The sequence below is a fragment of the Salmo salar genome, chromosome 05, assembly GCF_965601325.2.
Source record: "Salmo salar chromosome 05, fSalSal1, whole genome shotgun sequence".
In the NCBI taxonomy this organism is placed as follows: Eukaryota; Metazoa; Chordata; class Actinopteri; order Salmoniformes; family Salmonidae; genus Salmo; species Salmo salar.
The window spans coordinates 90,679,640-90,700,952 of NC_138295.1; the positions used below are offsets into that span (position 1 = coordinate 90,679,640).

The 21,313-nt window shown below is 42.9% G+C and overlaps 1 protein-coding gene across 2 annotated transcripts in view; it reads left to right on the plus strand.

The window, feature by feature from the left end:
• The first annotated feature begins 249 nt into the window (after positions 1–249).
• Positions 250–21,313, plus strand: part of LOC106573026 (autotaxin) — a 61,745-nt gene continuing 40,681 nt past the window's right edge. Inside the window, exons 1-12 of one of the 2 annotated variants that reach the window (XM_045719306.2) lie at positions 250–495; positions 717–822; positions 4,385–4,540; positions 4,895–5,020; positions 8,371–8,431; positions 8,569–8,666; positions 9,012–9,091; positions 9,227–9,346; positions 11,405–11,460; positions 15,000–15,065; positions 15,302–15,374; positions 17,354–17,462. In XM_045719306.2, coding sequence (XP_045575262.1) covers positions 466–495; positions 717–822; positions 4,385–4,540; positions 4,895–5,020; positions 8,371–8,431; positions 8,569–8,666; positions 9,012–9,091; positions 9,227–9,346; positions 11,405–11,460; positions 15,000–15,065; positions 15,302–15,374; positions 17,354–17,462 — 1,081 coding nt within the window. In that variant the 5' untranslated portion in view covers positions 250–465. The remainder of the gene's footprint in view (positions 496–716; positions 823–4,384; positions 4,541–4,894; positions 5,021–8,370; positions 8,432–8,568; positions 8,667–9,011; positions 9,092–9,226; positions 9,347–11,404; positions 11,461–14,999; positions 15,066–15,301; positions 15,375–17,353; positions 17,463–21,313) is intronic. The other variant, XM_045719308.2, reaches the window with a different exon arrangement.

A 21,313-nucleotide genomic window follows, 5' to 3' on the forward strand; every position in this document is an offset into this window, starting at 1 on the left:
TTGCGTATAGGCTACCATGACTATTATGCGTTTATTACTGGTTCTCAGAAGTTTTCAGGGCTTTCAGCAAGGAGGTTTTACTCTCCTTTTGTATTCCAAATCATTTGCAGTACAAGGGGATGATGATGATAATTTCAAAGTGGCGACCGATTTGAAAAGTATCAAAGGGTATTGTTATGCGTTCACCGGGGTGGTCTCCACTTGCGTTCATTGTTTAGTATCCTACCGCGCACTGCGCGCAGTAAAATTAAACGGCAACATAAGCACTTTTACTTGATTTATTGTATTTAGAGCTGGAAGGAAGCTCCCTTTGGCACCATGAACAGGTGTTCATAAAACTTGGCCACCCCACAGTTCTTGCGCTCAGTCTGGGTGATAGTCGGGGTGCAGTCAGGACGCACGGTAACGGACCGAATAGGGACTACTGAGATAAACACATGAATTCTGTAGGACGGACCTGACATAATGGGGAAATATAAGATATCATTTAAACAGGTATGATGGAAATTACCAAAGATGGTTTAGAATCTCTGTGATATTACAATGTAGGATGTTAAAGAGAGAATACCTGGGTTATGATGGATTGTTATGGCGTGTTCCGCTATATTTACGGTGGGAGACTTGTCGTCAACGCCTCATATCTTTCACCTTTCATTTTATGTGACAATCTTTTGTAGAATTGTATCATTTATCTGTTGTTTCATTCATTTTCAAAGATGTTCTGTGTCCTCTCCATCGTCTGTGGTTCGGATATCTGCTCGGGGTATGTTTATGACCGTCCTGAAAGGTCTGTAGAGGAAGCTGCTTCATCAAGGACCGACAGTAAGCAAGATTGGACAACTGTTTTGCATGAAATATATATATTTTTGGGGACCACCATCTCTCCCTTTCTCTCTCTCTCTCTCTCTGACAATAGTTGATGGGTATTATTATTGATGGGTATTATTGTTGTCTATTACATTGTTAATTTATTTGTATTTTTGTATAATGACATATTGGGACAAGGTGTTCTGCACTAACATTATGCATGGTATGCTGCAAGCACAGCAGAATCATTTTCTCTTTAATTTAGTTACCAAAATAAGCTTTACAGTATATTTTGAAAAAGCCTTTATGTATTTTGGCTGTAAATGTATATAAAGCCAACTTTCCTTTTGCCATTTTAAACAAGTCAGACAGAAAACTGTCTTTGATTCCAGAGGCATTAAACTAACTCTTAAACTGACTTAGCGGCAAAGCAATCAATCATTCAACAGTCTGTAGACTAACATGGAATCCATTTACCTTCTAAATGATCTTTAAACATGAGTAACCTACATGATATGGAACTTACTGTTCCCTTAGGTAACTGTAGCGATGGAATTCAAAATGCAGTTTATTTGCAGATCATTTTCTATCAGATCTGTCTGCCAGTGCAAACAGAACTAATAAGCAAAGAGTGTTTAAATGTAACAAACTATTACTGTTGTCCTTTTCATTAGTGATTGGTCTGTTCGTGTATATTTGGGGTTTGTTTGCTCGGCTCTACCTTGTGTCAATATCAAGCGAGCTTTTCAACCGTTTCTGCTCCACATTTTCAGACCTGGTCTGCATGTAAAAACTCAGGTTTGAATTATACTGTAGGGAAACTTGCCAAAGATCTCGCGGCACAGCTGTGAAAGGACATTGTAATCTTTCTTTCTCAGGTAGTTTGTTTCCTTTCATTCAGTTCATTCACTGTGTCTGGGATGGGTTTGACATGAAGTAAATGATTAGTTCTATGCCTTAACTCATACAGCTATTCCTGTGCAGTAAAGTCAGTTTGAATCTTAACAGAATTGTTCCACGTGCTTCTCCTGGCGTTGCCCAGGTTTTCCTGCTGGAGGTTTGTTCCAGAATCTACAAGGAACATGTTATTATGTACTGTATGTTTCACTGGCTTGGTCCCTTCTGTTCCTCTCCCCAGCCGCAGGAAAGTGTTCCTTTCCCCAGCCTCAGGGTAGTGTTCCTCTCCCCAACCTCAGGGAAGAGTTTCTCTCCCCAGCCTCAGGGAAGAGTTTCTCTCCCCAGCCTCAGGGAAGTGTTCCTCTCCCCAGCCTCATGGAAGTGTTCCTCTCCCCAGCCTCATGGAAGTGTTCCTCTCCCCAGCCTCAGGGAAGTGTTCCTCTCCCCAGCCTCAGGGAAGTGTTCCTCTCCCCAGCCTCAGGGAAGTGTTCCTCTCCCCAGCCTCAGGGAAGTGTTCCTCTCCCCAGCCTCAGGGAAGTGTTCCTCTCCCCAGCCTCAGGGAAGTGTTCCTCTCCCAAGCCTCAGGGAAGTGTCTCTCTCCCCAGCCTCATGGAAGTGTTCCTCTCCCCAGCCTCATGGAAGTGTTCCTCTCCCCAGCCTCATGGAAGTGTTCCTCTCCCCAGCCTCATGGAAGTGTTCCTCTCCCCAACCTCATGGAAGTGTTCCTCTCCCCAGCCTCATGGAAGTGTTCCTCTCCCCAGCCTCATGGAAGTGTTCCTCTCCCCAGCCTCAGGGAAGTGTTCCTCTCCCCCGCCTCAGGGAAGAACACTTCCCCAACCTCAGGGAAGTGTTCCTCCTCCCAACCTCAGGGAAGTGTTCCTCTCCCCAGCCTCAGGGAAGTGTTGAGTAGTAGAGACATTTTTTAACCCAAATAGAACTGTCTTAGTAGCAGCTTCGGATCCATAGTGACTGAATCCATTTTCAATAGTGAAACAGAGCATGGATTCAGAGTGTACTCCAAGCTACTATTGCAATACTCTCTCAGGAAAAAAAGGTGCTACCTAGTTTTCTCAGAGTATATCTCCAGTAGATGTTAACGGTTCTCTCTCTCTCCCTGCCATCTCCCTCTGTAGATGTTAACGGTTGTCTCTCTCTCTCTCCCTGCCATCTCCCTCTGTAGATGTTAACGGTTGTGTCTCTCTCTCCCTGCCATCTCCCTCTGTAGATGTTAACGGTTGTCTCTCTCTCTCTCCCTGCCATCTCCCTCTGTAGATGTTAACGGTTGTCTCTCTCTCTCTCCCTGCCATCTCCCTCTGTAGATGTTAACGGTTGTCTCTCTCTCTCTCCCTGCCATCTCCCTCTGTAGATGTTAACGGTTGTCTCTCTCTCTCTCTCCCTGCCATCTCCCTCTGTAGATGTTAACGGTTGTCTCTCTCTCTCTCCCTGCCATCTCCCTCTGTAGATGTTAACGGTTGTCTCTCTCTCTCTCTCCCTGCCATCTCCCTCTGTAGATGTTAACGGTTGTCTCTCTCTCTCTCTCCCTGCCATCTCCCTCTGTAGATGTTAACGGTTGTCTCTCTCTCTCTCTCCCTGCCATCTCCCTCTGTAGATGTTAACGGTTGTCTCTCTCTCTCTCTCCCTGCCATCTCCCTCTGTAGATGTTAACGGTTGTCTCTCTCTCTCCCTGCCATCTCCCTCTGTAGATGTTAACGGTTGTCTCTCTCTCTCTCCCTGCCATCTCCCTCTGTAGATGTTAACGGTTGTCTCTCTCTCTCTCTCCCTGCCATCTCCCTCTCTAGATGTTAACGGTTGTCTCTCTCTCTCCCTGCCATCTCCCTCTGTAGATGTTAACGGTTGTCTCTCTCTCTCCCTGCCATCTCCCTCTGTAGATGTTAACGGTTGTCTCTCTCTCTCTCCCTGCCATCTCCCTCTGTAGATGTTAACGGTTGTCTCTCTCTCTCTCTCTCTCTCTCCCTGCCATCTCCCTCTCTAGATGTTAACGGTTGTCTCTCTCTCTCTCCCTGCCATCTCCCTCTGTAGATGTTAACGGTTGTCTCTCTCTCTCTCCCTGCCATCTCCCTCTGTAGATGTTAACGGTTGTCTCTCTCTCTCTCCCTGCCATCTCCCTCTGTAGATGTTAACGGTTGTCTCTCTCTCCCTGCCATCTCCCTCTGTAGATGTTAACGGTTGTCTCTCTCTCTCTCCCTGCCATCTCCCTCTGTAGATGTTAACGGTTGTCTCTCTCTCTCTCCCTGCCATCTCCCTCTGTAGATGTTAACGGTTGTCTCTCTCTCTCTCCCTGCCATCTCCCTCTGTAGATGTTAACGGTTGTCTCTCTCTCTCTCTCCCTGCCATCTCCCTCTGTAGATGTTAACGGTTGTCTCTCTCTCTCCCTGCCATCTCCCTCTGTAGATGTTAACGGTTGTCTCTCTCTCTCTCCCTGCCATCTCCCTCTGTAGATGTTAATGGTTGTCTCTCTCTCTCCCTGCCATCTCCCTCTGTAGATGTTAACGGTTGTCTCTCTCTCTCCCTGCCATCTCCCTCTGTAGATGTTAACGGTTGTCTCTCTCTCTCTCTCCCTGCCATCTCCCTCTGTAGATGTTAACGGTTGTCTCTCTCTCTCTCTCCCTGCCATCTCCCTCTGTAGATGTTAACGGTTGTCTCTCTCTCTCCCTGCCAGCTCCCTCAGACTCCCCGTGGATCAGCACGTCAGGATCCTGCAAGAACAGATGCTTTGAATTGGACGAGGCTGAACCTCCCAACTGCCGCTGTGACAACTTATGTAAAACCTATAACAGCTGCTGCCAGGATTTTGATGAGCACTGTTTGAGGACAGGTAAGCCTGAAGCCTGCCAGCCTGTCTGTCTGGGTTGGTGGTCCCCCTACTCCCTTTCATGTTCCCTCAACATGGTGGTCTTATCTCTCAGTTCAACCCCTCTCCCCAGTCCAAGTTGTACATGTTCCACAATGTTCAGTATGCTGTATTGCATCAATGTAGGGTTCCAAATGAACACACACTTTACTTCCTACTTTATCACCATCTCTGTCAGTTTCTACCTCATGTATATGACCTTATGGTAACTTGACTCATTGTTGAATGGGACAGCCTGATGCAGTTCTAATGGGTCGTTGTTACCTATGTAACATCCTTTCTCATTCATTGATTGAATAAATGATTGATTGTGTCCAGAGGGAGGTTTTGAGTGCAGTAAGGAGCGCTGTGGAGAGACCAGGAATGACCAGCATGCCTGTCACTGTTCTGAGGACTGTCTGGCCAAAGGAGACTGCTGTACCAACTACAAAACACTCTGTAAAGGTTAGACACTGATACTAGATGTCTCTCAACCTGATACTAGTGCTGCGTGTGCTTTAGCCAACCCTTCTGACTGTTGTTGTCATGACAACACCGACTCATTCAAGGGTTTTTCTTTATTTTTACTATTTTCTACATTGTAGAATAATAGTGAAGACATCAAAACTATGAAATAACACATATGGAATCATGTAGTAACCAAAAAAGTGTTAAATAAATGAAAATATATATTATATTTGAGATTCTTCAAATAGCCACCCTTTGCCTTGATGACAACTTTGCACACTCTTGGCATTCTCTCAACCAGCTTCATGAGGTAGTCACCTGGAATGCATTTCAATTAACAGGTGTGCCCTCTTAAAAGTTCATTTGTGGAATTGATTTCATTCTTAATGCGTTTGAGCCAATCAGTTGTGTTGTGACAAGGTAGTGGTGGTATACAGACGATAGACCAATTTGGTAAACGATCAAGTCCATATTATGGCAAGAACGGCTCAAATAAGCAAAGAGAAACGACAGTCCACCATTACTTTAACTTTTTAAGGTATAGGGGGCAGTATTTTCATTTTCGGATGAAAAGCGTGCCCAGAGTAAACTGCCTAAAACTCGGGCCCAGAGTCAAATATTTGCATATTATTGTTAGATTTGGATAGAAAACACTATGAAGTTTCTAAAACTGTTTGAATGATGTCTGTGAGTATAACAGAACTCATATGGCAGGCAAAAACCTGAGAAAAATCCAACCAGGAAGTGGGAAATCTGAGAATTGTAGTTCTTCTTTTGAATCCCTATCGAAACTACAGTGTCTGTGGGGTCACGTTGCACTTCCTAAGGCTTCCTAAGGCTTCCATTGGCAGCCTTTAGAAACGTGTTTCATCCTTCTCCTGTTACTGGGCAGAAAATAGGAGCTCAGTCAATGAGTGGACTGCCTGGGACCAGTGAGTTGTTTACTGTGCGGGCACATTTGGCGCGCCGCTCTTTCTTTTTCCTCTGTAATGAATACGCTATTGTCCGGTTGGAATATTATCAACATTTTATGTTAAAAAAGACCCTAAGGATGGTTGTAAACAACGTTTAACATGTTTCTACGAACGGTAATGGAACTATTTGACTTTTCGTGTCTGGATTTACGCTCGCGCGTTATGCCTTTGGATAGTGATCTGAACGCACGAACAAAACGGAGGTATTTGGACATAAATATGGAGTATTTCAAACAAAAACAACATTTCTTGTGGAAGTAGGAGTCCTGGGAGTGCATTCTGACGAAGATCAGCAAAGGTAAGAGAATATTTATAATACTAATTCTGAGTTAAGTTGACCCCAGAACTTGGCGGGTATCTGTATAGCTTGCTTTGATGGCTGAGCTATGTACTCAGAATATTGAAAAATGTGCTTTCTCCATAAAGCTATTTTAAAATCTGACACAGCGGTTGCATTAAGGAGAAGTATATCTATAATTCTTTCAATAACTGTTGTAAATTTTATCAACGTTTATGATGAGTATTTTTGTAAATTGATGTGCTCATTCACCGTAAGTTTTGGTGGGAATACATTTTCTGAACATCATGCGCCAATGTAAAATGGGGTTTTTGGATATAAATATGAACTTTATCGAGCAAAACATTTACATTTACGTCATTTAGCAGACGCTCTTATCCAGAGTGACTTAAAACATACATGTATTGTGTAACATGAAGTCCTATGAGTGCCATCTGATGAAGATCATCAAAGGTTAGTGAATATTTTAGCTGTATTTTTGGTTTTTGTGATGCATGTCCTTGCTTGGAAAATGGCTGTGTTTTTTTCTTGTGAAGTTTATGTCCTAACATAATCTAATTTTATGCTTTCGCCGTAAAGCCTTTTTGAAATTGGACAATGTGGTTAGATTAAAGAGAAGTTTATCTTTAAAATGGTGTAAAATAGTTGATTTTTTGAGAAAATGAAATTATGAGATTTTTGCTGTTTTGTATTTCGCGCCATGCTATTTCACTGGCTGTTGAATAGTGTGTCCCCCAGGTGGGACACTAGCGTCCCACGTAGCCCATAAAAGTTAAGACATGAAGTCAGTCAACTTTGAAAGTTTCTTCAACTGCAGTCGCAAAAACCATCAAACGCTATGATGAAACTGTCTCTCATGAGGACCGCCACAGGAATGGAAGACCCAGAGTTACCTCTGCTGGAGAGGATAAGTTCATTAGAGTTACCAGCCTCAGAAATTGCAGCCCAAATAAATACTTCACAGAGTTCAAGTAACAGACACATCTCAACATCAACTGTTCAGAGGAGACTGCGTGAATCAGGCCTTCATGGTGGAACTGCTGCAAAGAAACCACTACTAAAGGACACTAATATGAAGAAGAGACTTGCTTGGGCCAAGAAACACGAGCAATGGACTTTAGACCGGGGGAAATGTGTCCTTCGGTCTAGAGTCCAAGTTGGAGATTTTTGGTTCCAACCACCATGTCTTTGTGAGACGCAGAATAGGTGAACGGATGATCTCTGCATGTATATTTCCCACCGTAAAGCATTGAGGAGGAGTTGTTATGGTGTTGGGGTGCTTTGCTGGTGACACTGTGATTTATTTAGAATTCAAGGCACACTTAACCAGCATGGCTACCACAGCCTTCTGCAGCGATACACCATCCTGTCTGGTTTGCCCTTAGTGGGACTATCATTTGTTTTTCATCAGGACAATGACCCAACACACCTCCAGGCTGTGTAAGGTCTATTCAACCAAGAAGGAGAGTGATGGAGTGCTGCATCAGATGACCTGGCCTCTACAATCACCCGACCTCAACCCAATTGAGATGGTTTGGGATGAGTCAGACCGCAGAGTGAAGGAAAAGCAGCAAACAAGTGCTCAACATATGTGTGAACTTATTCAAGATTGTTGGAAAAGCATTCCAGGTGCAGCTGGTTGAGAGAATGCCAAGAGTGTGCAAAGCTGTCATCAAGGCAAAGGGTGGCTATTTGAAGAATCTCAAATATAAAATATATTTTGATTTGTTTAACAATTCTTTGGTTCCTACATGATTCCATATGTGCTATTTCACAGTTTTGGTGTCTTCACTATTATTCTGTAATGTGGAAAATAGAAAAATAAAGAAAAACCCTTGAATGAGTCAGTGTTCTAAAACTTTTGACCGGTAGTGTACCTCTCTGGCTGTATCCTACACAGTGGTAGTGGAAGGTTGTATTGAACCCTCATATTGTATTGGTTGTACAAGTAATATGTATATTGTGGCTGATGTTTGTGTATATAGTACATTTTATGTTTAGGTTTTCAATATATCACAAACTGTTTCTGCATATTGGTTGTATTGAACCCTTAATTGGACCACTTTCTTTGGAAGGGGACACTACTTGGTTGCAGGATGACTGTGAAGACATTAGAAGCCATGAATGTCCGTCTGGGTAAGAGACCATATTCACACACTAAAGACCTTTTTATAATTTTTTTTTTTTTTTTTTACCTTTCACAACTATTTCACAGCGATTCACAAAAAAAACGTAAGAACATCAGAGATAGTGTCATGATGTTTTGTCCCCAGGTTTGTCCGTCCCCCTCTCATCATGGTGTCAGTGGATGGGTTCAGAGCCTCCTACATGAAGAGAGGAAGCACAGTGATCCCCAACATCGAGAAACTCAGTAAGATATTATGAATCAAAAAGGCTTCATTTGACTGGGTCTACTTAATCTATTCACTTTATTAAACTTTATTATTTAACTTTATTTAACTAGGCAAGTCAGTTAAGAACAAATTCTTATTTACAATGGAGGCCTACCCCGGCCAAACCCTAACCCGGACGACGCTGGGACAATTGTGTGCCGCCTTATGGGACTCTCAATCACGGCTGGTTGTGGTACAGCCTGGAATCGAACCAGGATGTCTGTAGTGAAGCCTCTAGCACTGAGATGCAGTGTCTTAGACCGCTGCGCCACTCGGGAGCCCGTACCATTGCATCATATCTGTCTGTGCCTTTTTACCTCTAGGAGCCTGTGGTACCCATGCTCCTTACATGAGACCCATGTACCCCACTAAAACGTTCCCCAATCTGTATACTCTTGCAACGGTACGTACTGGTCAATCATCCTTTTTCTTCCCTGTCTTCCTCCTTGCTGAACTCAGCTGAACATTTTAGCTTCAATTTTGCCGTAATGTAACATCCAGCCCGACGGTTTAACACCTCAGTCCTGACCTCCTGTAGGGCCTGTACCCGGAGTCCCATGGCATCGTTGGCAACTCCATGCATGACCCTGTGTTTGATGCCAACTTTAACCTGCGGGGTCGAGAGAAGCTGAATCATCGTTGGTGGGGAGGTCAGCCGGTGAGGCCTACTCTCTCTGTTCTGTTCTGTGGTTCAGTCATACAGCGCCTGCAGAAAGGATTCACACCCCTTGACTTGTTCCACATTTAGTTGTGTTACAGTCTGGATTCAAAATGGATTAAATTGAGATTTTGTTTCACAGCCCTTCCACACAATACCCCATAATGTCAAAGTGGAATTATGTTTTTACAAATGAATTACAAATGAAAAGCTGAAAGGTCTTGAGTCAATAAGTATTGAACCCCTTTGTTATGGCATAAATTACTTAACAAGTCACATAATAAGTTGCATGGACTCACTGTGTGCAATAATAGTGTTTAACATGATTTTTGAATGATGACCTCATCTCTGTACCCCACACATACAATTATCTGTAAGGTCCCTCAGTTGAAGAGATTCAACCACAAAGACCAGGGAGGTTTTCCAATGCCTCGCAAAGAAGGGCATCTATTGGTAGATGGGTAAAAATAAAAAAGCAGACATTGAATATCCCTTTGAGCATGTTGAAGTTGTTAATTACACTCTGGATGGTGTATCAATACACCCAGTCACTACAAAGATACAGGCGTCCTTCCTAACTCAGTTGCCGGAGAGGAAGGAAACCGCTCAGGGATTTCACCACGAGGCCAATGGTGACTTTAAAACAGTTACAGAGTTTAATGGCTGTGATAGGAGAAAACTGAGGATGGATCAACAACATTGTAGTTACTCCACAATACTAACCTAAATGACAGAGTGAAAAGAAGGACGCCTGTATAGAATACAAATATTCCAAAACATGCATCCTGTTTGCAATAAGATACTAAAGTAAAAAAATGAGGCAAAGAAATTGACTATATCCTGAATACAAAGAGTTATGTTTGGGGCAAATTCAATACAACACATTACTGAGTACCAACCTCCATATTTTCAAGCATAGTGGTGGCTGCATCATGTTATGGGTATGCTTGTCATCGGCAAGGATTAGGGAGTTTTTTAGGATAAAAATAAACGGAATAGAGCTAAGCACAGGCAAAATCCTAGAGGAAAACCTGGTTCAGTCTGCTTTCCAACAGACTGGGAGACAAATTCACTTTTCAGCAGGACAGTAACTTAAAACACAAGGCAAAATATACACTGGAGTTGCTCACCAAGATGACATTGAATGTTCCTGAGTGGCCTAGTTTTGACTCAAATCGGCTTGAAAATCTATGGCAAGACTTGGCAAGAAAATGGCTGTTTAGCAATGCTCAACAACCAACTTCAGAGCTTGAATATTCTGCAAATATTGTACAATCCAGGTGTGAAAAGCTTTTAGAGATTTACCCAGAATTGACACACAGCTGTAATCGCTGCCAAAGGTGATTCTAACGTGTATTGACTCAGGGGTGTGAATACTTGTGTAAATTAGATATTCCTGTATTTAATTTTCAATACATTTTATAAAGTGTCTAAAAACCTGTTTTCACTTGTCATTATGGGATATTGTGTGTAGATTGATGACCTTTTTTTTTTAAATTCAGGCTGTAACACAACAAAATGTGGAATAAATTAAGGGATATGAATATTTTCTAAAGGCACTGTAAGCCATTCTAGAAGCCCTCCCTCCCATTCTAGAAGCCCTCCCTCCCATTCTAGAAGCCCCTCCTCCCATTCTAGAAGCCCCTCCTCCCATTCTAGAAGGCCCTCCTTCCATTCTAGAAGGTCTGCATCTGTGTTCTATTTGCACAGTAATGGCCTTACTTACAGCTGGCCAGGTTTGCCTCTCTCTCTCCTTTCATATGAGACTGTTTAACTTGGCTTTGAACATGAATGTTGTAAAACTAGTGAGTGGTGTTTAAATGTAATAACTGTCCATTTCAAGTTGAGACATTGGATTGGAAATGGCGTCAGCCTTGCAAATGTACTGCGGTGGTTTAAGGTCACAAACGCTTTTGAAGAACCTTTGTTGATGAAAATCAATTTTCCCATTGTCCTTAAAGAAGGTGTTATATGCCATTACATGATAAATGATATTGTCTTATATCACAGTTTAAAGATAATTTACTGTGGTTATATTCCCTTTTATTCTTGTCCTAGATCTGGATTACAGCAGTGAAGCAGGGGGTGAAAGCTGGCACTTTCTTCTGGCCTGTGTAAGTCTCTCCCCCACACCCTCTCTCTCTCTCTCTCTCTCTCTCTCTCTGTCTACCTCTCTTGCTCTCTCTCTCTGTCTCTCTCTCTGTCTCTCTCTCTGTCTACCTCTCTCTCTCTCTCTCTCTCTCTCTCTGTCTACCTCTGTCTCTCTCTCTCTCTCTCTCTCTCTCTCTCGCTTTCCCCCTACCCACCAACCCCCTTTCTCTCTCTACACCACATCTGAAAAATGTCTGTTCAAGGCCATTTGTGTCATATTCCCCTCTTCTCAATGCAAAGATATTATGTCCCACCTACAGTGGCGGTTCTAGACCATTTCAACTGGGGGGGGGGGGCCAAGCTGGGGCCTGTTGTACTGTTAGAGGGGCCAGTTACATTAGACGTTATTGTTGTCATATTGTTTTCTTCACTGCATTGTAGGCATTAACAGGCAAAAGACCATGTTCATAATCATCATCGTTGCCACTGTCTAATAACGGATGTAAAAAAAGAACGATAGAAAAAAGTAGTTATGTAAAAATTCTTTCATACTCCACATTTAGGGGGGCCACAAGGGGGTGGGCTAGTGCCCACACACTTTATCACCTGTCAATATTCTCCTCAGAATTCTCTAGTGCTTAGCGATTAACTGACATTTCGTGAATTTTTTCGGTTATTAAACAACAAATTTGATCAACGTCGATTCAATTACTTGAATTCAGTTTAGTAAATTTGTTTTGTGAGCCCAACGCGCTGTTTCTCTAGAGAGAAATCAAAATCATTCACGAGAGAAATCAAGTCAAGAACTATGTGGGACACTGAGTTGAAGGGAGTTGTAGTTTTCATTAAGCAAATATTCAACCTAGTTAAGTGCAGAAACATGGTAATTAACTATATTGACCATAATCCATTGCACCTGTTTTTTCTGGGTCAGGCAGAGATGGATACTCTTTTATGCCTGCTACATTAGGTTAGATACACACAGACCGCATGAGAGATGAATGTACACAACACACCGAGAGCGAGAGAGATAGAGATAACATTAGGTGGTCTGTCTGTTTGGTTGCTACTGCCTTAGCAGAGATGAGATGATGACTTTAAGGAATGAAAAATACTAAGTAATATACAAATATTGTTTTATTTCATAGTAATTTCATTTTTTTTAAATTGATGTCTACCCTATGTGGACCTGATAGAGACGATGGAATATTTCAATGTTTTGGAAATGTAATGTTTGCTATTTTTGGCTTTGGAATTTCCATTAAAAACATTTTTTTGTAATGTCATTATTTCATAATGCATTTAATGTAAAAAAAAAAATAATATCGAAACTGAAATCGAAAAACCGTGATATTTTTTTAAATGATAGAAGGGAAATGGACCTAGAAAAGCACTAGTGGCTCAGCACTACTCTCAAAGACAAAACACAACAAAGTGTTGCTGTTATATTGTCATAACACCGTTGTGGATTTCAGTTGGAGATGTCTGGAAACTATATGGATGTGTTCTTGTTTAGTTGTACTCTGGCTAACCTAACGCATGCAGGCTGCTAAAAAAACACAATGCCTCACACATTCATAAGACACAGAGGCCTTTCAGGCAGGCTTCAGTTCGGAGGCGTACAGCCCTAACTGTTTTGAGAGCAATTTGACTCAAATCGGCCTATTAACATAAAGCGGGATGCCTGCATGTGAACTTGGCCAGCTGGGGGACTCCTTCAAAAGCAGTGACAAAGTGCATTTCAAGGTGCACTTCCTGAGGTAGGCCCAGGGCACGGAGGAGGAGGAGGAGGGGGGTTAACTTTACAGTACAGTATAAGACTGTATTTTTTAACCAATGAGGTCTGGAGATGCCGGGGAGTTATGGTTGTAGCTTTGTGGAGGTCTCTGTTAAGACCAACTCCAGGGAGGTCTTAACCAACACCAGAGGGGTCGAGAAGAAGAGAAGCCCCCCTGTAGTGATTTAGTGGGATAAGGTCTACCCCCTTCCATACCCCCCAGCTCCCCCACATGTCAAGCCCCAGTTAGAGAGGTAAACCCTGGGGTTGATGGTTGGCAGCTGTGCCAAGTGGGCTGGAGGATGGAGGTCTGCTGGTGGCCCTTCGCTCTACAAGACAGGAACAGGAGGGGAGGCTTTGAGGTTCAAAGGCTTCCAGGGGGGGAGGAGAGTGATGTACCCCAGGACTATATAGGCCTGTTATAATGTCTGTAGTGGTTCTAATCTGGTGTATCCCAGGACTATATAGGCCTGTTATAATGTCTGTAGTGGTTCTAATCTGGTGTATCCCAGGACTATATAGGCATGTTATAATGTCTGTAGTGGTTCTAATCTGGTGTATCCCAGGACTGTATAGGCCTGTTATAATGTCTTTAATTGTTCTAATCTGGCAGCTTTCCTGGATGCAAACAGAAAGGATCAAATGTGGTGTTGTAATACACAGTAAAACATTGATACACAGCATCCCAGACACAGTAAAGCATTGATACACAGCATCCCAGACACAGTAAAGCATTGATACACAGCATCCCAGACACAGTAAAACATTGATACACAGCATCCCAGACACAGTAAAGCATTGATACACAGCATCCCAGACACAGTAAAACATTGATACACAGCATCCCAGACACAGTAAAGCATTGATACACAGCATCCCAGACACAGTAAAACATTGATGCATACACAGCACCTCAGACACAGTAAAGCATTGATACACAGCATCCCAGACACAGTAAAACATTGATACATACACAGCACCTCAGACACAGTAAAACATTGATACACAGCATCCCAGACACAGTAAAGCATTGATACACAGCACCTCAGACACAGTAAAGCATTGATACACAGCATCCCAGACACAGTAAAACATTGATACACAGCATCCCAGACACAGTAAAGCATTGATACACAGCATCCCAGACACAGTAAAGCATTGATACACAGCATCCCAGACACAGTAAAACATTGATACACAGCATCCCAGACACAGTAAAACATTGATACACAGCATCCCAGACACAGTAAAACATTGATACACAGCATCCCAGACACAGTAAAACATTGATACACAGCATCCCAGACACAGTAAAGCATTGATACACAGCGTCCCAGACACAGTAAAGCATTGATACACAGCGTCCCAGACACAGTAAAACATTGATACACAGCATCCCAGACACAGTAAAGCATTGATACACAGTGTCCCAGACACAGTAAAGCATTGATACACAGCGTCCCAGACACAGTAAAACATTGATACACAGCATCCCAGACACAGTAAAGCATTGATACACAGCGTCCCAGACACAGTAAAGCATTGATACACAGCATCCCAGACACAGTAAAACATTGATACACAGCATCCCAGACACAGTAAAACATTGATACACAGCGTCCCAGACACAGTAAAACATTGATACACAGCATCCCAGACACAGTAAAACATTGATACACAGCGTCCCAGACACAGTAAAACATTGATACACAGCACCCCAGAATTTTGTTTAGTGATCTACATGTTGTCCTCCATATAATGAACTCAGCTGATGTGTCTTTCCAGTTCCATCCCGTTGGAGAGGAGAGTCCTGACCATGCTACAGTGGCTTCACCTGCCAGACGGAGAGAGGTAAGTCAGCTTCTTTTATCCTCTTCTTTAGGCTGTTACTATCTGCAATGATATACCAACAGTGAACCCCATCCTCTACATGCATCCAAGATGGCCGCTCTATGCTTAGCAGCAATCTCCATCTGACTTTGAGTAAGTAACTTTGCTCCCATATCCTAGCCCTGTATTTGAGACCTGGAGGTGGTGTAGAATACACATGGCTAATCTAAGATTCCCTTCTACCTCTGTTGTTTCAGGCCGTATGTTTACGCCATGCACTCCGAGCAGCCGGATACGTTTGGCCACAAGCTGGGGCCCATGAGCACTGAGGTGAGCTGGGGGCTGGGGGCTGAGGGCTGGGGGCTGGAGGCTGGGGGCTGGGGGCTGGGGGCTGGAGGCTGGGGGCTGGGGGCTGGAGGCTGGGGGCTGGAGGCTGGGGGCTGGGGGCTGGAGGCTGGGGGCTGGAGGCTGGGGGCTGGGCCTAGGTGCTGGGTCTAGGTGCTGGGTCTAGGTGCTGGGCCTAGGGCTTGGGTTGGGTCTGGGGGAGAGACGGTTGTGGTTCAGACTACCGGGACCTGAGTATGTGTTAAGCAGCAGTCACTACAGCAGCACTCATGCCAGATGTAGCTAGTTACATACAGAACAATCTACAACACTGTAGCATAAACACTGTCCAGCCATAGCAAGGCCCCAAACAAACCCAGACATGTACATGCATGACCTGTACAGTGTGGAATTGATGAACCATTTTCTAGAGATTTTGTATTTCAAATCAAATTGTATTTGTCACATGCGCCGAATACAACATACCTTACAGTGAAATGCTTACTTACAAGGCCTTAACCAACAATGCTTTATTAAGAAGTTTTAAGAAAAATAAGTGTTAATAAGTAAAAAATAGAGAAATAAAAGTAACAAATAATTAAACAGCAGCAGTGGGCACAGCACATTGACTCTGTACCGTAACACCCTGTATATAGCCTCCACATTGTCTCTGTACCGTAACACCCTGTATATAGCCTCCACATTGACTCTGTACCATAACACCCTGTATATAGCCTCCACATTGGCTCTGTACCAATACCCCCTGTATATAGCCTCCACATTGACTCTGTACCATAACACCCTGTATATAGCCTCCACATTGGCTCTGTACCAATACCCCCTGTATATAGCCTCCACATTGGCTCTGCACCAATACCCCCTGTATATAGCCTCCACATTGACTCTGTACCAATACCCCCTGTATACAGCCTCCACATTGACTCTGTACCGTAACACCCTGTATATAGCCTCCACATTGACTCTGTACCAATACCCCCTGTATATAGCCTCCACATTGACTCTGTACCGTAACACCCTGTATATAGCCTCCACATTGACTCTGTACCGGTACCACCTGTATATAGCCTCCACATTGACTCTGTACCATTGCCATCCTGTATATAGACTCCACATTGACTCTGTACCGGTACCCCCTGTATATAGCCTCCACATTGACTCTGTACTGGTACCCCCTGTATATAGCCTCCACATTGACTCTGTACCGTAACACCCTGTATATAGCCTCCACATTGACTCTGTACTGGTACCCCCTGTATATAGCCTCCACATTGACTCTGTACCGGTACCCCCTGTATATAGCCTCCACATTGACTCTGTACCGTAACACCCTGTATATAGCCTCCACATTGACTCTGTACCAATACCCCCTGTATATAGCCACCACATTGACTCTGTACCGTAACACCCTGAATATAGCCTCCACATTGACTCTGTAACAATACCCCCTGTATATAGCCTCCACATTGACTCTGTACCGTAACACCCTGTATATAGCCTCCACATTGACTCTGTACCAATACCCCCTGTATATAGCCTCCACATTGACTCTGTACCGGTACCCCCTGTATATAGCCTCCACATTGACTCTGTACCATTGCCCCCTGTATATAGCCTCCACATTGACTCTGTACCGTAACACCCTGTATATAGCCTCCACATTGACTCTGTACCGGTACCCCCTGTATATAGCCTCCACATTGACTCTGTACCGTAACACCCTATTTATAGCCTCCACATTGACTCTGAACCGTAACACCCTGTATATAGCCTCCACATTGACTCTGTACCGTAACACCCTGTATATAGCCTCCACATTGTCATTTTACTGCTGCTGATTGTGTTATGTTCAATGTCTAATAATGATTAGGTATTTTGATGATCTGTATAGGGATCAATAGTTCTATGATATCCCCTGATGGTTGTGATTGCTGTGTGAATATTGATCAGTGTGTTCTGTGCTGCAGCTGAACAACCCTCTGAAAGACATTGATAAGATCATTGGTCAGCTGATGGACGGCCTGAAACAGATGAAACTCCACCGATGTGTCAACATCATCATGGTGGGAGATCACGGTACTGCTGCACAACCACCTTGAACCCTGACCCTAGTCAATACACACTAACCCTAGTCAATACACACTAACCCTAGTCAATACACACTAACCCTAGTCAATACACACTGACCCTAGTCAATACACACTAACCCTAGTCAATACACACTAACTCTAGTCAATACACACTAACCCTAGTCAATACACACTAACCCTAGTCAATACACACTAACCCTAGTCAATACACACTAACCCTAGTCAATACACACTAACCCTAGTCAATATACACTAACCCTAGTCAATACACACTAACCCTACCTAGTCGATACACACTAACCCTAGTCAATACACACTAACCCTAGTCAATACACACTAACCCTACCTAGTCAATACACACTGACCCTAGTCAATACACACTAACCCTAGTCAATACACACTAACCCTAGTCAATACACACTAACCCTACCTAGTCAATACACACTAACCCTAGTCAATACACACTAACCCTAGTCAATACACACTAACCCTAGTCAATACACACTAACCCTAGTCAATACACACTAACTCTACCTAGTCAATACACACTAACCCTACCTAGTCAATACACACTAACCCTAGTCAATACACACTAACCCTACCTAGTCAATACACACTAACCCTAGTCAATACACACTAACCCTAGTCAATACACACTAACCCTAGTCAATACACACTAACCCTACCTAGTCAATACACACTAACCCTAGTCAATACACACTAACCCTACCTAGTCAATACACACTAACTCTACCTAGTCAATACACACTAACCCTAGTCAATACACACTAACCCTACCTAGTCAATACACACTAACCCTACCTAGTCAATACACACTAACCCTACCTAGTCAATACACACTAACCCTGGTCAATACACACTAACCCTAGTCAATACACACTAACCCTAGTCAATACACACTAACCCTAGTCAATACACACTAACCCTAGTCAATACACACTAGCCCTAGTCAATACACACTAACCCTACCTAGTCAATACACACTAACCCTACCTAGTCAATACACACTGACCCTAGTCACTACACACTAACCCTAGTCAATACACACTAACTCTACCTAGTCAATACACACTAACTCTACCTAGTCAATACACACTAACCCTAGTCAATACACACTAACCCTACCTAGTCAATACACACTAACCCTAGTCAATACACACTAACCCTAGTCAATACACACTAACTCTACCTAGTCAATACACACTAACCCTAGTCAATACACACTAACCCTACCTAGTCAATACACACTAACCCTAGTCAATACACACTAACCCTAGTCAATACACACTAACCCTACCTAGTCAATACACACTAACCCTACCCTGGTCAATACACACTAACCCTACCTAGTCAATACACACTAACTCTACCTAGTCAATACACACTAGCCCTAGTCAATACACACTAACCCTAGTCAATACACACTAACCCTAGTCAATACACACTAACCCTAGTCAATACACACTAACCCTAGTCAATACACACTAACCCTACCTAGTCAATACACACTGACCCTAGTCAATACACACTAACCCTACCTAGTCAATACACACTGACCCTAGTCAATACACACTAACTCTAGTCAATACACACTAACCCTAGTCAATACACACTAACCCTAGTCAATACACACTAACCCTACCTAGTCAATACACACTAACCCTATTCAATACACACTAACCCTAGTCAATACACACTAACCCTAGTCAATACACACTAACCCTAGTCAATACACACTAACTCTACCTAGTCAATACACACTAACCCTACCTAGTCAATACACACTAACCCTACCTAGTCAATACACACTAACCCTACCTAGTCAATACACACTAACCCTACCTAGTCAATACACACTAACCCTACCTAGTCAATACACACTAACCCTACCTAGTCAATACACACTAACCCTACCTAGTCAATACACACTAACCCTACCTAGTCAATACACACTAACCCTAGTCAATACACACTAACCCTACCTAGTCAATACACACTAACCCAACCTAGTCAATACACACTGACCCTAGTCAATACACACTAACCCTAGTCAATACACACTAACTCTACCTAGTCAATACACACTAACTCTACCTAGTCAATACACACTAACTCTACCTAGTCAATACACACTAACTCTACCTAGTCAATACACACTAACCCTACCTAGTCAATACACACTAACCCTAGTCAATACACACTAACCCTAGTCAATACACACTAACTCTACCTAGTCAATACACACTAACCCTAGTCAATACACACTAACCCTACCTAGTCAATACACACTAACCCTAGTCAATACACACTAACCCTACCTAGTCAATACACACTAACCCTAGTCAATACACACTAACCCTACCTAGTCAATACACACTAACCCTAGTCAATACACACTAACCCTAGTCAATACACACTAACCCTAGTCAATACACACTAACCCTACCTAGTCAATACACACTAACCCTAGTCAATACACACTAACCCTACCTAGTCAATACACACTAACCCTAGTCAATACACACTAACCCTACCTAGTCAATACACACTAACCCTACCTAGTCAATACAAACTAACTCTACCTAGTCAATACACACTAGCCCTAGTCAATACACACTAACCCTAGTCAATACACACTAACCCTACCTAGTCAATACACACTAACTCTACCTAGTCAATACACACTAACCCTACCTAGTCAATACACACTAACCCTACCTAGTCAATACACACTAACCCTAGTCAATACACACTGACTCTAGTCAATACACACTAACCCTAGTCAATACACACTAACTCTACCTAGTCAATACACACTAACCCTAGTCAATACACACTAACCCTAGTCAATACACACTAACCCTACCTAGTCAATACACACTAACCCTACCTAGTCAATACACACTAACCCTACCTAGTCAATACACACTAACCCTACCTAGTCAATACACACTAACCCTAGTCAATACACACTGACCCTAGTCAATACACACTAACCCTAGTCAATACACACTAACTCTATCTAGTCAATACACACTAACCCTACCTAGACAATACACACTAACCCTACCTAGTCAATACACACTAACCCTAGTCAATACACACTAACCCTAGTCAATACACACTAACTCTACCTAGTCAATACACACTAACCCTACCTAGACAATACACACTAACCCTACCTAGTCAATACACACTAACCCTAGTCAATACACACTAACCCTACCTAGACAATACACACTAACCCTAGTCAATACACACTAACTCTACCTAGTCAATACACACTAACCCTAGTCAATACACACTAACCCTAGTCAATACACACTAACCCTACCTAGTCAATACACACTAACCCTAGTCAATACACACTAACCCTAGTCAATACACACTAACTCTACCTAGTCAATACACACTAACCCTAGTCAATACACACTAACCCTACCTAGTCAATACACACTAGCCCTAGTCAATACACACTAACCCTAGTCAATACACACTAACCCTACCTAGACAATACACACTAACCCTACCTAGTCAATACACACTAACCCTAGTCAATACACACTAACCCTACCTAGACAATACACACTAACCCTACCTAGACAATACACACTAACCCTACCTAGTCAATACACACTAACCCTACCTAGTCAATACACACTAACCCTACCTAGTCAATACACACTAACCCTAGTCAATACACACTGACCCTAGTCAATACACACTAACCCTAGTCAATACACACTAACTCTACCTAGTCAATACACACTAACCCTACCTAGACAATACACACTAACCCTACCTAGTCAATACACA